We start from the raw sequence: 16,108 nt of genomic DNA, 5'->3' as shown, positions 1-16,108 counted from the left end.
TAAGAAGATGCACAACAAGAAGGATACAAGAAGTAATTAGGCACCGAAAGTGAGCTGTTCCAATTGGTTACAACAGGTGGAAGTAAACCAAGAGGTCCACGCACCTATTTTTTGGAAGCTAAAAAAATGAAGAAAAATTTAAATGGGACAGGCCCAGGACCGACGGGGGTGTGGGCTGGTTTGTGTGACAATACTCCCCGTACTAGGTATACGGTGGACGACCTATCATACATACGGAAGTGGATACGATTTGTCAAATGACCATATATCTTTGTACGATTTGTGGAAGGGGGGTGTATCGAAGCAAGGCTCCCAACAAAAACATCATATTGTATGAATCAGACTTCATGTAGAACTAGCAAGATGCCCGTGCGTTGCACAGAACATCAAGATGCATTTGTATGAGTAGTTTATCTGGTGGGAGAAAAAGGATGAACGAGGGAAGGTCTTATCTGCAAATGTGGAGAGGAGTGCGGGTAAATTGTTATAGTTTTCTTTCTATCCATTAGATATAGATCGGACGGTCTATATTGCAGGATGGCAGGCACACCATCATCACCAACTCTGCTTTTTATAAGAGTAGAAAATATCCATCAGTTTGCAAAGTGCCAACAAACATCCATGTTCATTGCTTAAGAAACTGAACTACAACAGCTCATCCAGAATTCGGCAGACATTACAGATGAACTCATCACAAGCATTTTAATACAAGAAATTAACCAACGCATCCACTCATACAGAGAAAATCTAGTAGTCCCCGTTACCACAAACCATCTAGACTAACATAACCAAAGTCAGCACAATTGGCCAATCTTCCAACACAAACATCTTGCTTCACTAGTAGAAAAAGGGTCAAATGTGACACACATTAGTCCCGGTTTGTAACAGAACCGGCACTAATGTGTCCATTAGTGCCGGTTCCAACGGCTAGGCGGGATGAGCTCTTTAGTACCGATTCATGGCGAACCTTTAGCACCGGTTCGTGCCACGAACCGGTACTAAAGAAAGTGGTGGCAGGATGTTGTCAGAGTGGGGCCCTTCCAGCACCTTTAGTACCGGTTCGTGGCACGAACCGGTACTAAAGATCGTCCTATATAAACCCTTCGTCCACCCGCACTCTGTTCTTCCCCCTTTCCCCTCTCCCTCTCCTCTGTTCTTCCTTTCTTCCTCTCGAGTTCATCACAAAATTTACCCCAAATTTGTCAAGATTTGCAGGCCCTCATCCATTCAAATGATCACCAAGGTTAGCAACTTTGTCCTTTCATCTCTCATTGCTAGATTAGCTCTTGCATTGGTTTATATAGTGATTAATTGTGGGTTTTAGTAATTTGGGAGGAATTATATGTGGTACTATTTGATTTATATGCAATTTGAGGTCAAAATAACACTTAGTTTGCATATGTAGGTGTGGTTTACTTAGTGCCTTCTAAATCTCCGTCGTAACCACCGTCGATCGGCCGCACCGTCCCGTCGCCGGCACCACCTTGTGGTGAGCCTCTTGTTCATGAAATTTTATATAAAAAATTGATGTTTGTGTGATTTGGATATATAGTTACTCATATAATAATTATCTTACCCGTACGTTGTTTGTTATACATAGTGCCATGGTTTTGATATCCGTCCCCGTCAGCCCTCGTCCTTGTTATGATTCAGATGTGGTATATTCTCAAAGAGCATGCCAAGGCGATGCGATCGCACAGAGAAGACCGTAAGAAAGACGAAAAGTTGAGAGTACCCGCTGACGGGTCGCAGTGGAGAAAAATCGAAAGAAAGTACGGGAAGGAGTTTGCAGATGACGCAAGGAGCGTATGGTTTGGTCTAAGCGTAGATGGCATTAATTCTTTTGGGGAGCAGAGCAGCAACCAATAGCACCTGGCCTGTGACTCTATGTTTGTATAACCTTCCTCCTTGGTTGTGCATGAAGCGGAAGTTCATTATGATGCCAGTGCTCATCCAAGGCCCTAAGCAACCCGGCAACGACATTGATATGTACCTAAGGCCATTAGTTGAAGAACTCTTACAACTGTGGAATGGAACAGGTGTACGTGCGTGGGATGAGCACATGGGGGAAGAATTTAACCTAAAGGCGTTGATGTTCGTGACCATCAATGATTGGCCTGCTCTCAGTAACCTTTCAGGACAGACAAACAAGGGATACCGCGGATGCACACACTGTTTGGATGATACCGACAGTATATATTTGAATAGTTGTAAGAAGAATGTGTATCTGGGACATCGTCGATTTCTTCCGAGCAGGCATCCCGTAAGAAATAAAGGCAAGCATTTCAAAGGTGAGGCGGATCACCGGACGAAGCCTCGCCACCGTACTGGTGCTGATGTACATGATATGGTCAAGGATTTGAAGGTGATATTTGGAAAGGGTCCTGGCGGACAACCTGTTCCGAAGGACGCTGATGGACGCGCACCCATGTGGAAAAAATAATCTATATTTTGGGACCTGCCATATTGGAAAGACCTAGAGGTCCGCTCCGCAATCGACGTGATGCACGTGACGAAGAATCTTTGCGTGACTCTGCTTGGCTTCTTGGGTGTGTATGGAAAGACAAAAGATACACCTGAGGCACGGGAGGACCAGCAACATATGCACGGAGAAGACGGCATACATCAGGGTCATGCAAGCTACGCTCTTACCAAAGAAGAGAAGGAAATCTTCTTTGAATGCCTGCTCAGTATTAAGGTACCGTCTGACTTCTCGTCGAATATAAAGGGAATAATAAACATGGCAGAGAAAAAGTTCCAGAACCTAAAGTCTCATGACTGCCACGTGGTTATGACGCAACTGCTTCCGGTTGCATTGAGGGGGCTTCTACCGGAAAACGTTCGATTAGCCATTGTGAAGCTATGTGCATTTCTCAATGCAATCTCTCAGAAGGTAATCGATCCAGAAATCATACCAAGGTTACAGAATGATTTGGTGCAATGTCTGGTCAGTTTCGAGTTGGTGTTCCCACCATCCTTCTTCAACATCATGACGCACGTCCTAGTTCACCTATGCGAAGAGATTAACGTTTTGGGTCCTGTATTTCTACACAATATGTTCCACTTTGAGAGGTTCATGGGAGTCTTAAAGAAATATGTTCATAACCGTGCTAGCCCAGAAGGAAGCATCTCCAAGGGCCATCAAAATGAGGAGGTCATTGAGTTTTGTATTGACTTTATTCCTGACCTTAAACCGATTGGTGTTCCTGAATCGCGGCATAAGGGCAGACTGGATGGAAAAGGCACGCTAGGAGGGGAACAAATAATATGTATGGATGGACATTCTCTCACTGAAGCACACTACGCAGTTCTACAGAATTCTGCCTTGGTGGCTCCGTATATGGATGAACACAAGAATTTGCTACGCTCCAAACACCCGGAGCGGTCTGATGACTGGATTACACGTGAACAAACCAGGAGTTTCTCCAGCTGGTTGCAGACATGTACCATGCATGACACCTCTATTGAAGATGACATGTACTAGCTGTCCCAGTTACCATCTTCGAATATAATGACTTTCAAAGGGTACGAGATAAATGGTAATACATTTTACACGATCGCCCAATATAAGAAGAGCACCAACCAAAACAGTGGTGTCCGCTTTGATGCAGAAAACAAGACGGGAAAGGAAACATATTATGGTTATATACAGGACATATGGAAACTTGACTATCGACGTGGTTTAAAGGTTCCTTTGTTTCAGTGCAAATGGGTCAATACGACACGAGGCGGGGTAACGGAAGACCCGCAGTACGGAATGACAACAGTGGATCTCAACAATCTTGCGTATGCAGACGAACCATTCGTCCTAGCCAATGATGTGGCACATGTTTTCTATGTGAAGGACATGTCTACCAAGCCAAGAAAAAGAAAAGATAAGGAAGCGAATGCATCGTACAATGAGCCAAAGCGGCACATAGTTCTTTCTGGGAAGAGAAACATCATGGGAGTGGATGACAAGACAGACAAGTCAGAAGATTATGAAAAGTTTGATGAAATTGCTCCATTCACAGTGAATATTGACCTGAGCATCCCGTTAAATGATGAAGATTTTCCATGGTTACGGCGCAAAGGGACACACGCGAAGAAAAAGTTATGTGTTTTGGCATTTGAAACGCGAAGAAATTTTATTTGCAAACAAATTCTTTCCTGCCTTTACTGATTTTTAAAGTTAAGTTATTCACAAACTAGTGATTCACACTAATTTCAAATAATTCAAAATTTAAACTATTCAAATTTGAAAACTACGGGCACTAACAGAAAGTTTGTAATTTTTTGTACCTAAAGCAAAAATATTCACAAAGAAACTCTAAATACACAAAAAAAACACAAAAATAAATAAAGCAAAAAAAATAAAAATAAAGCCCGCCTACTAGGCCAGAGCGGCCTGCATACGACTAGAAACCCAACCTGTTGTTGGGTCAGGATGCAGGCCCGCAAAGGCCAAGTGGGCCCACAGGGCAGCAAAGAACACGTAGGCCCAGTAGGCCTGCTTTAGAGAGGAGCTCGAGAGAGCGACCGCAAGGGGGTTTATAAACCAGTGCGGTCGCCCCTCGGCTAGCTAGGTGGGACTAAACTTGCCGCACCGCACCTGCACCAGCGCACCCCCTTTAGTACCGGGTCGTGGCGAAGAGTCAAATGTGAAGCACAATAGTGCCGGTTGGAATTTCAGCCGGCACTAATGTGTACACTAGTGCTGGTTCATGGCGGCGATCAATAGCACCGGTTCGTGGCGAACCTTTAGTACCGGTTCATGCCACGAACCGGTACTAAAGAGGCTGTGTCAGCCTCCGGTCAGGCTATGGCCCCACCATCACCATTTAGTGCCGGTTTGTACCACGAACCGGTACTAATGAGTTTGTGTCAGGTAAGGCTGGGGCCCCACGAGCACCTTTAGTACCGGTTCATGGATGAACCAGACGTAAGCTGTTTTTAGTTTCACCTTGCGAAGTGAGAGGGACTAGGAGCGGTTTATAAGCCCTGAGTGCAGAGACGATGAAGAAGAGGCTCAATGCTTGCTTAGCTTCAAGCCTTCAGGAATACGGTAGACTGCACGGAGCTATGCGCAGTGCAATTTACACTATTCCGAAAGGCTTGAAGCAAATTAACGAGCATTGCACCTCTTTTTTATTTTTAATAACTTATTACAACTCTGGACTTCTTCTGTTATGGCAAAAACTAATTGCACGTCGACATTTCTTTTTCTTAAGTTATAACTCCAGACTTTGACCATCAAGTTTTGCAGAAAAGAAAAAATAGCAGAAAAAAAGAAAAACTATAGCTGAAAAGAAAAAACTATACAAAAAAACTACTCAGAAATAAATAGAAGAAAATAAATATAGCAGAAAAGAAAAAACTACTCGGAAATGAAAAGAAGAAAAAATAAAGCAGAAAAGAAAAAAAAATATTTGCTATTTTCAATCATTTACAAAATGATCGTGAAATTGAAAATCACTACAAAATGAACTCTGAAAATGTTGAATTTTGGCAAACTAGATGAAAAACTATTCACAAATAAATAGAAGAAAATAAATATAACAGAAACGAAAAAACTATACAAAAAACTACGCAAAAATAAATAGAAGAAAATAAAGCAGAAAAGAAAAAAACTATAAAAAAATTGGGGCGCTGCCCTGTGGGCCTGATAGGCCACAGGTGTGTAATTACAGGCCTTAAAGGCCCAGCAGACTCACAGGGCAGCGCGCAGAGTTTAGGCCCACAAGCCTGCTATATAGAGGAGTTCGAAGTGGTAGCCGCGGCTGGGTTTATAAACCAGTGCGGCTGCCCTTCGCCCGGCGAGGTGGGACTAAACTTTAGGGTGGCAGCGCGAGGCCTTTAGTACCGGTTGGAACCACCAACCGGTACTAAAGGGGGGGCCTTTAGTACCGGTTTGTGCCACCACCCGGTACTAAAGGGGGTCGCTTCCCGCCGGTTGGGCTGGCCAAAACTGGCCTTTAGTACCGGTTGGTGGCTCCAACCGGTACTAAAAGCCTCTTCTATATATACAACACTTGCGAAAATTTCATTCTCCCTCTGTTTCTTCCTTTGTTTCCCATTGAAGCACCGCCCGCGCGCCCCGATCGATCGACGCCGTCGCCGTCGCCGCCCCCGTCCCCGTCGCCGCCCCCGTCCCTGTCGCCGCCCTCATCTCCATCGCCGCCCCGGGCCCGTCCCCGTCGCGCCGTCCCCGCGTCGCCGCCCCCGCGTCACGCGCCGGCCTGTCACCGCCGCCAGCCGTCGCCTCGCCGTCGCCGTCTCCCCGCTGTCAGCTCTCCCCCTCTAACCCCTCTCCCTCGCCCCCGGCGGCCACCATGGGCGCCGCCCTCCCCGAGCCCATACACACACACACAAGCATGATGAACATACACACACACGTACATATGTATGAATTAATGCATGTATATATTAGTATATACGTATTTTCTATGTTTAATTAGTTTAGATTATTTAGATTATTATTTTTTCACTATTATATATGTATCAATGCATGTTATATGGATATAATTAGTGTTTAATTAGTATGGAATTTTTTTATATAATGTTGTTTTTCAGTTTTTTAATGGATGTATAGAAGTTGTGTTTTCTGTTTTTAGTGTTAGATGCTTAATTAGTATGAAATAGTATATAGATTTTTGACATATGCAATGATAGCGTAATTAGTGTTATATAGAAATGTTAGAAATTTTAGTTATCAAAATCCAATCATTAAAAAATGTTACTTTTTGCGGGCATATAGCTAGTATTTGTTCTCGACGATGCCCGGCCCGCATCCTCGCCGTCGACCCGTCCGCGACGACGCCCGGCTGACCCATGTCCGGGACTGGGCTCCGCCGGGCTGGCACTGGGAGGTGCTGCCTGGAGGGGCGCGCCGCTTGATGAGGAACCCGGCCCCGGGTCCCATCGTCGACCCTGATCTCGTTTGGTGGCGTTCGCATGGGCCAATTTCAGTGCGGAGGGACCCGGCCCCGCCGGAGGTGGTACGTCGCCGTGTCAGGGAGGAGGATGAGCACGTCCATCGCTACATGGTTGCGTTAGAAGGCGGCAGGTTCTCCAATACCTAGCAGTTTCTTCGGGGATCTCACTTCAGCTATGATCCTGTGAGGGTTCCTTCTCTTTGGGTGTCCACCGCCCGCGCCGCAGGAACCGCGAGTGTCCTAGATTCTTCTGTAGTATTCGATCTTTAATTAGCTACCTAGCCAATGATGTACTATTCAATATTATATATTATTCGAGATGATGTATTCGAGATTATATCTATTATTCTAGACGATGTATTCGAGATTATATCTATTATTCGAGACGATGTAATTTGAATACTAAATTGTTTTATATTTCTTTTGGATTAGTTAAATAAAAGCTATGGCAGACAATACCGACAGAGAGGGAGAACAGACCATGTTCGATACGATACGCGGGCCAGATGATGATCAGAATGAAGAAGAAGATTATGACGGCTCCGAATTTCTAAACAACACCGGAGAGGGTGATATGATATTAGATCGCGACGACCGAATTGATGAAGTCATGAACTATGATTATGACGATGACGAAGAACATGTTGATCCTGAAACAACAAAGACCGGCGAGGTATATTTATATAAGCAGGCATCTGGTGATCATCACATGTTTTAAATGACTTGAAGATATATTAACGAATCGATCTTTGTTCTTTCAGCCATCCGGATCGAGCAAATCTTCAGGCAAAAGGACGAAACGAGGCCCGAACAAAAAGTTGAAGGAGGGCGTAAAGTACAATATCGAGGCAGTCAGACCTAATGGCGAACCATTAACGCCTAAGAAGATTGCGGACAAGTTCGTTCGTCAGTGCGGAGTTCTTGTGAAGGACCAACTCCCGATCAAACTTCAAGAATGGAGAGAGCCAGCAAAGCCACGTCCAGATGTTACTTTTGTCGACAAGAATCAAAAAGATCTGCTTTGGGATACTCTCATGGAACATTTCACCCTACCAGATCATTTCACAAAAGCAGATGTGCAGAAAGTCAAGGACGCTGCTCTTAGGAAGATGGCGGTTGCATTCAAGAACCACAAGAATCGTGAATGGGACAAGTACGTCAAGGGAGGAAGGAAGACTCCAGTATTCGAGGGAACATTAGAGAACCAACGTGCTCATTGGGACGATTTCGTGAAATCCAAGGATTCAGAATTAGCTAAGGAACGGTCGAGAATAAACAAGAAGAATGCCGAAAAAAGGATAAGTTCCATAAGCTGGGGCCAGGTGGCTATGCGGTGGCAATGCCTAAGTGGGATAAGTCTGAGAAAGAGATGGAGGATGCAGGTGTCACTCCGGTTACTAAAAGCTGGCCCCCCAGGTGCAGGACTTGGTTCTATGCGCATGGGGGGAGTTGGACCTGAAGACAGGCAATGTTTCGACGAAGGCAAGTCTGAAGGGAGCCGACGATGCGATACTTGTTACAATAGAAGAGGCACGATCGGGGGTGTTCCAGCCCAACAGAGAGACCGACGAGCTTACGCGTGCCCTGGGAAATCCTGAACACCCGGGAAGAACACGAGGCAAGGGCGCTATTCCGTGATATGAGGGGTTTTCAGACTGGAACACCGACTACAGAACCCGTGCGAGAAATAAGATTGCGGAGGAGAAGAAGAGGAAGATGGAGGAGGAGCAGAGGAAGCGGGACTATGAACGCCTTCAAGGCCTAGAAGCAAGTCAAGCGGAATTGGCAGTCAAATTCCAGCGGCAGCAGGAGTAGATCGACTCACTTACCCAGCAAAGGGGGTCTCAGCAGCTGATGATCCGGCATTGGATAGCACCGCCCCATCCATGCCGAGAAGCAACGTGGGTTCCGCCCCGGACGACGCAATGCTGGGTAGATACCCCGTGGATGACATCACGGAGAACACTAACTGCGAGCTACACGTCAAAATAACAAACATATCCATGAAGGTGGCGGACGCCGTTGCTTTTACAAATCCCCCCGAGTCAACCTTCCATTGCAACCCGATTCCAGCGGGCTATGCTCGTGTCTTGGTTGATGAGGTGGTGGACCCACCATATTCGGAGCTACAGCTTGACATTCCTGGAGGTGACGACGAGCGCTTTCTCGGAGAGGCCAAACATCGTATCATCCTATGGAAAAAGGATTGCATCATCTTTCGAAGGCCACCAACACCGCGTCAGCCGACTCCTCGTCGAAGTCTGCCACCGAGTCAGCAGACTCCCGCTCCTGCAAGTCCACCAAGTCCGGCAAAGTGTCAGGCCACTCCTCCTCCAAGTCCGGCAAAGTGTCAGGCCACTCCTCCTCCTCCAAGTCCGCCACAACGTCAGACGTCCACTCCTCCTCCAAGTCCGGCACAACCTCAGGCCACTCCTCCAAGTCCGGCACAGCTTCAGGCCACTCCTCCTCGTCCAACTCAGCCCCGTCAGCCGTCTCCGCCGCCTCAGCAATCGCAGAAGAGACATCCCGCAGCTATGGTGCGTAGCGGTACGAGTCGAGGTAGTACAGGAAGTACAGGCGGAGGCAAGCGATATAAATATGGTCCAAGCCTCACGCCTCTTCCGCAGAGGGCTTATGACAAGTCCGAGGAGGAAAACGCAGCCATATCGAAGGCCGAGGTGGAATCCCATTTTGCACCGAAACCGCCACCGCCGCCGAGTGAGAAAGTGCCTGAGGAAACGATATACCACTTCATTCGTATGGCTCAACCACCAGCTCCCAAGCCTGTTGAGACAGACTATGAGCGCCACATCAGGAAGTTAAATCGAGCACGTCTACGTAAGGAGGCGAGCTCGGGATCGAGCAAACAACAAGAAGCTGTCAAAAAATGCGGGAAAACCATTCCCCAGCTGGGAGAACAGGCGGCACAATCGATCCCCTCGCTTGTTGTGCCAACAACACGTGACAGTACGCGCGCCCAATATTATTGTGGGCAAACAGTTTACGTTCCCGAGGTGGGCAATGTGGTAATAACCAAGGACCATATAATGCATGCTGAAGTTCTCAACATCACTGTTGGACAACTCCTCGAGATCGAGCCCATGCCTGTGCTTAGAGAGGATGAAATAAAACGGAAATATGTCCGGGGCCAACCTTTGGTCGAGCCAGACAAGGTCAAGAACCTCCCAACGAGAATGTATGAATTGCATCAATGGTACATGAACATTACCAAGATTTCAGATCGATTGTCCCTCATGGTGAATGTCAAGGAGGAGCATTACTTCCATGAGAAAGCTCTGTCCGTTGAGTATTCTGAACTGTTTCAGTTATACAATCAAGATGCACTCGACAAATCTATCGTCAGTTGCTATTGTCTGTAAGTGATTTCTTTCTGTAATTTAAGTCTCAAGCTAGCTGTAGTGATCCTTTTGATCAATCATTACCTGTAATTATCCTCACTATATTCTTTTCTATGGTATTATGCAGGATGAAGATGTATGAAATTAGAAAAGGTGGATGCTATGGCATTGGGTTCATTGACCCAAACACCGTTAATGAATACACATGGCGAATAAATCCACATCATCAAAAGGACGTAGAGGACAACTTGCTAGAGTTCTTGAAGCGCCTCAAATACAATGAAGATATACTACTTCCTTACAACTTCCAGTGAGTCACACTGTCTTGTACTACAAATTCTTTATTTTTGCCTACTAGCTAGCTACATGTTTTTGCTTACATATGCCCGCTTAATTAAGACATGCAAACGTGTGTGCATGCAGATTTCACTGGGTCTTGTGTATCATTAAAGTTGACGCCGGAACAGTTGAAATACTGGACTCACTACTCAAAGTTAAAACTGACTATAACATCTTGTTTGGGATAGTCAACAGGTAATTTTAATCATTATTAACTATATATCTCGGCCTATTTAGTTCGTCATTTCATGATATGAACTATTTAATAACCCCTTTATTCATTTTCTTTGTCGGCGGACAGGGCTTGGGCAAGGTTCATCAGCGTCACGGATGGCGAATGAAAAAAAAAGCTTCAATGGTTTTGACCCAAGGTAAGTAATTAAGTAGTACTAGCTAGCTAGCTAGCTAGCTGCCATCTCTTTAATTATGATGCTTGATTAATTATTATCTGATCAAATTCCATTCTCGTAAAGGCCCTGAAGCAGGCGCAGGGGACTGATCTGTGTGCATTCTGCGTTTGCGAGAACATTCGCATGATGGCGTCCGAAAGGAGCAGATCTCAAAGACAGGAATGGGTACGCTTGTCAGAACACTATTCACAATTTTTACACCATTATCGATATCTAGTCACACAACTAATACACATGCATATTGATCTCCTTCTTAACAGTTCAGAGAGGTGCGGGAGAAGCTCCTAGAAACGGAGCGCATAGAAGCACTTCAAGAGGAAATAGCGGGATTTTTGCTCGACCAGGTCATAAATCCGAAGAGAGAATACTATTACCCGCTACCGCCCCCATGAAAACCACTTCCAATTGTCATCGTGCTCCGAAGGCACCAATTAGGCTAATGCCACTGGCTCCGAAGGCAACATGCATATGTAGGAGAAATTGTATATAGCTATACATTTGTGTATGTGTGAATTAATTAATATGGTGGTTTTGTGAGACATTGATAATATATATATGCATGATTGGTTCTACTAGAAATTCTATTTATATATATATATATATGTAGTATCGTAAAATACCAGCAAACGAAAAAGAATTAAAATGGAAACACAAAATTAAATGAAAAAGAGATCATAAAACTAAAAAAACCCAAAACCTTATAGTACCGGTTGGTATTACCAACCGGTACTAAAGGGCTCCAGCCCCCCGGAGCTGGCTGTGCCACGTGGTTGCCCTTTACCACCGGTTCGTGCTGAACCGGTACTAAATGGGGGGGGCCTTTAGTGCCCACACTTTAGTACCGGTTATGGAACCGGCACTAAAGGGCCTTACGAACCGGTGCTATTGCCCGGTTCTGCACTAGTGCTTAATACAGACATATCAAACTACATCTCCGCCATCCTGAACATCCGCCATCCAACTCTAGATGTATGACCCAAAGCAAGACCAATGAGCAAGTAGCGAGTGAGCTCAGATAGGCATACATGTATTCATTAAGAAATTTGAATCAACTGTAGTTGGTGCAACAGGAATCTTTACTATCCCATTTTCATTTGGAAGGAGGCATGTGCTATATTTTAACGTACATTATACCTTGAGAATAGAGGCGCAGAAGCTGCTTAGTCGTAAAAGGTACCATAAATAGAAGACTCAACACATGCATACATCAAATTACTGCCTCGCAACATTCTTGTCTTGAACATCATCGTTCAATTGAATGAATGATATGTCAGTGCTAAGTATGACTAAAGACGTGCCATATGAAGGTGCAAGCGTGAAAGCCATTTTCTCTCCTAAGATATGGAGCGATAAGAATTAGATTTTCAAAATCGCACTCCGTGGTTGATTAAGTAACGAACAAGCGTGGTTGTAGGCACCAGAGACGATTTCTACCTAGGCTTTTGGGTCTTTTACTGGTCCGTTCACGTGGGCTTGGCAGCTTGATGTGGTCACACTTCATTTTCTGTTGGGTTGATGCCAAGTGAGTCGTACAACACACATACACATGCACGTAGCTGGCAAGTTTTTTGTTGGGCTCAACCAGTGTCGTAGCTAGGATCTGGCCACGCCCCGGGCCACCCTTGGCGCTACAGTGACCAGGGCCATGGCCTGGGCAGCCCGGGGCCTGGCTAAATTTCTCTCAACCCAACAACAGTGCTAGACGCAAGGCAGGGCCTACCCCCATGAAAATCGGGGGTGGGGAGGGCGGAGATTAGTTAGCCTTGAGATGCCCGTATGGCTCTGTGCGTCTAGGATTATTGCTACAATGCCCCTGCCATAGTCACACGCTCAGGGTAGGCGAGGCAGGGGCGAGCCGGTGAGGGCCGACGTCTGTTTTCGGTTTCGCTTGGACGTGCTATGCCTACCGGTGACGGTGATGGATGTTTCATTGGTTGGTCGTGCCAGGTTTGGATTATGGCATCACCTGACAAGACACTCCCTTTTCATTGCGGCATGGTTTCTTTTAGACTTCTCCATGTTCGTGTTTTGTTTGCTGTCGGTGGCAGTCGGCGATGCGTTAGCTCCTTGTGTCAAACAAGGTTCAGACTTGTTTCCCTCCCAGCTATGTCGTCTCCTTTCTCAGATATGCAACTGGGCTGCACGTGAGACACGACCGACAAAGGCTGAAACCGGTCGACCAAACATAATCATTAGCCATTCTCAAATCGCTCGCCTGTTCTCCTCTATTCTTTACCTCCATTATTGCGGGAATCAATTACAGTATATTCCAATGAGAGTTGATTGTATGAAAGATTAATATTCTAGATTAACATATGTGAATAAAAGTGAAATATATATTATTTATTGCATTTGATTATTGTATAATTATTTTATTATATATAAATAGCATAAAATATTGGAAAGCTTTTTCCATGCATGTTAAGGTGCGCCTTTGATGAGATGAGATGACATATGTGGCAGCTGCAGTGAGGTGGAATGTGTGCATGTTGAGAGAAATGAAAGTAGTGGAGCCCATTATTTAGTTATTTAGAAGAGTTTTGTAAAAAATATATACAATCATTACTTCTCAATCAACTCCAAACCATCTGATCCACGTAGTGATTAGTGCAGATTTTTTTTTTTCATTTTTGAGATTTCAAAAAAAAAAGTCCTATGAAAATGTGTTGATAAACATAGGTATTTCTTAATCGACTGTGATGTAGCCACTCACAAGATAGAATAGATAGATAGATAGATATAGATAGATAGAAATAGAAGATAGATTAATGGTGGTGATGAAATATATGGCTTGGTCTACACGTTACATAGGCGGAGGGGGATGGATAGGAACATGATATGACGCTGCGCAGTTTGCCGCGGCGAAGGTCACGGTGCGCTTGTCGAGGTCGTACCCGACGTGCATGTTCTGCTGCGCGATGTTCCCGAGGATCGACGCCGGTAACCGCTCCGGCACCGCCGACACCGCCAAGCACATGGTGCCCTCCTCCACAACCACGAAGGTGTTCTCCGCATTGAGCGTGACCGCCGCGCCGCCGCCCAGCCCCAGCGTCACGTCAGGGACCATCGCCTTCGCCCGCCGCTCCCCTACCCTGCTCACGTCGAAGCACAGCGTCAGGAGCTTGTCGGGCGATGGCGCCCGCGGGAGCTTGATCCGGCGGCTCAGCTCCTTCACCATTGGGTCCAGCAGCGCCTTGTTGAGGAATGTCAGCGTGGTGCCGGAGTCGACGATGACGTCCTGGTGCCCGTGCGGCGACGCGATGGTCATGTTCCCGATCTTGACGGACTGGAGGTCGACGGTGTAGTACGTGTCCACTAGGGATGGGATCAGCGGTGTCGCCACCGCGCCTGTGTCCTTCACTATGGCGCGGGCGCCGAAGTTGAGCGCGGAGGAGGCGTTCACGGAGTAGGGCACGAGGCAGTAGGAGAATTTCCGACCGCCGAGCGATTTGTGGGCGCCGAGCTGCGTGACGAGGGAGAGGGCGCCGCCTCCGAGGCCCACCACGCCGTCCGCTTGGAACGTGCCAGCCGTGGCAGTGGAGCAGCCGAAGTTCACGGTGGCCACGCGCTTCCTCCGGCCCCGATGGCCGCGGGCGGTGCCGGGGACGTGGGCGAAGGTGAAGGTCTCGGTGGAGATGAGGCCGCTTGTCCTAGAGCCGTCGCCGTAGGAGTAGATGTACTTGCAGTTGGAGGCGAGGGCGCAGGTGGCGCCGTCGGGGATCGCGCGGCATGCGCGGGACTTGCAGCCCACGAGGCCGAACGTCGTCGAGTTGTCTGGGTCGAACAGGACGACGCTCGGAGGACGGTCCACAGCGGCGGCGCCAGTGCCGTTCCGGCAGTTGAACCAGACGAGGTCGCTGCCGGTGTCGGCGATGGCGAGCATCCGTGTGGGTGGAGTGCCTATGCCCACGGCCATCAGGTACTCGAACGACCTGTGGTCGACCTCCGACATGGTGCCGTCGTCGATGACCCGGGCGCGCGCCGTGGACCGCCGCGCCGCCGCAAGCACACGGCCGTGTGCGGTGAGCGATGGGTCGTGGAACGGCGACCGAACGGAGTCCCGGTGGATGAACTCCACGCTAAACCCATCGTCGCCGCGGCTGCCATTATTGCGTAGCTCCGTGCACACACAGAGCTGCACGGCCAGGACGACGCAGGCGAGCAGGAGAACGCCGGAGATGGTCGTCCCCGGCATTGTGTCCTACTCCAAAGTCCAAACTCAATTCCCGGGGATTTTGTCCATCTACTGGGTGCTGCAGCCATTGAGATCACGGGGTATTAATTAATTTCCATCTAAAAGATCGATGATGATGATTAAATTAATTACTTGCCAATCTAAAAGATATCCAGAGTGATTGATGGCATGGTATTGCGGGGTATTAATTAACTACCAAGAAACGCTTACTAAAACAATATCTACCCAACCGGCTTTGATATATTTTCTCATGAATTGCCTTGTGCCTTGTATTCCAGATTGCCCACATTGTCACCCCAATCCTCGTCGCCTCTTCATGAGTGAGCTTCTCGATGACGCTAAATAAACCGAAGCTTCGCGCTCGCCTTCAGTGAGTGCATGGCTAAACACACCGTGCCTCGGTGAACTCCGACGGTGATTACCATTTTTCATTTTTGAGGGATATGAGCAAGCAACTGTGGGCGATTGATCTGAACAAGATTTGGGCTGAAAGCCCTATTTTGTTTCTTTGGAAGAGGTTGAAACTTGGTTGGGGCAAAGGGGCAGAAGAAACGATGGGACATATTTGAAGCCGTGCTGCATTAGAACCTTACCATAAATTTGCATACAATAATACTTCCTTCGGTCCGTTTTAGTTCGCATATAAGATTTGTCTGAAGTCAAACCTCGTAAAATTTGATCAAGTTTATAGAAAAAAAACCAACATTCAGAATATGAAATCAACAACATTAGATGCATCATGACTTTAGTTTTCATATTGTATAAATTTAGCATTGTAGATGTTAATATATTTTCATATAAATATCGTCAAACCTTATGAAGTTTAACTTCAAACAATTCTTATATGCAGAGTAAAAACGACTGGAGGGAGTACTACACGTACAGGATGAT

The 16,108-nt window shown here is 46.7% G+C and overlaps 1 protein-coding gene across 1 annotated transcript; it reads right to left on the bottom strand.

Annotated features, from left to right (window-relative positions):
• Positions 1 to 13,825: 13,825 nt before the first annotated feature.
• Positions 13,826 to 15,217, bottom strand: LOC123158585 (aspartic proteinase CDR1-like). Its single transcript, XM_044576502.1, has one exon. The coding sequence runs from the start codon at positions 15,215 to 15,217 to the stop codon at positions 13,826 to 13,828; it is 1,392 nt and encodes a 463-aa protein (XP_044432437.1).
• Positions 15,218 to 16,108: the final 891 nt, after the last annotated feature.

Source organism: Triticum aestivum, chromosome 7B, assembly GCF_018294505.1.
Source record: "Triticum aestivum cultivar Chinese Spring chromosome 7B, IWGSC CS RefSeq v2.1, whole genome shotgun sequence".
In the NCBI taxonomy this organism is placed as follows: domain Eukaryota; kingdom Viridiplantae; phylum Streptophyta; class Magnoliopsida; order Poales; family Poaceae; genus Triticum; species Triticum aestivum.
The sequence above is the reverse complement of the archived record's forward strand: the minus strand, read 5'-3'. Positions and strand labels throughout refer to the sequence as shown.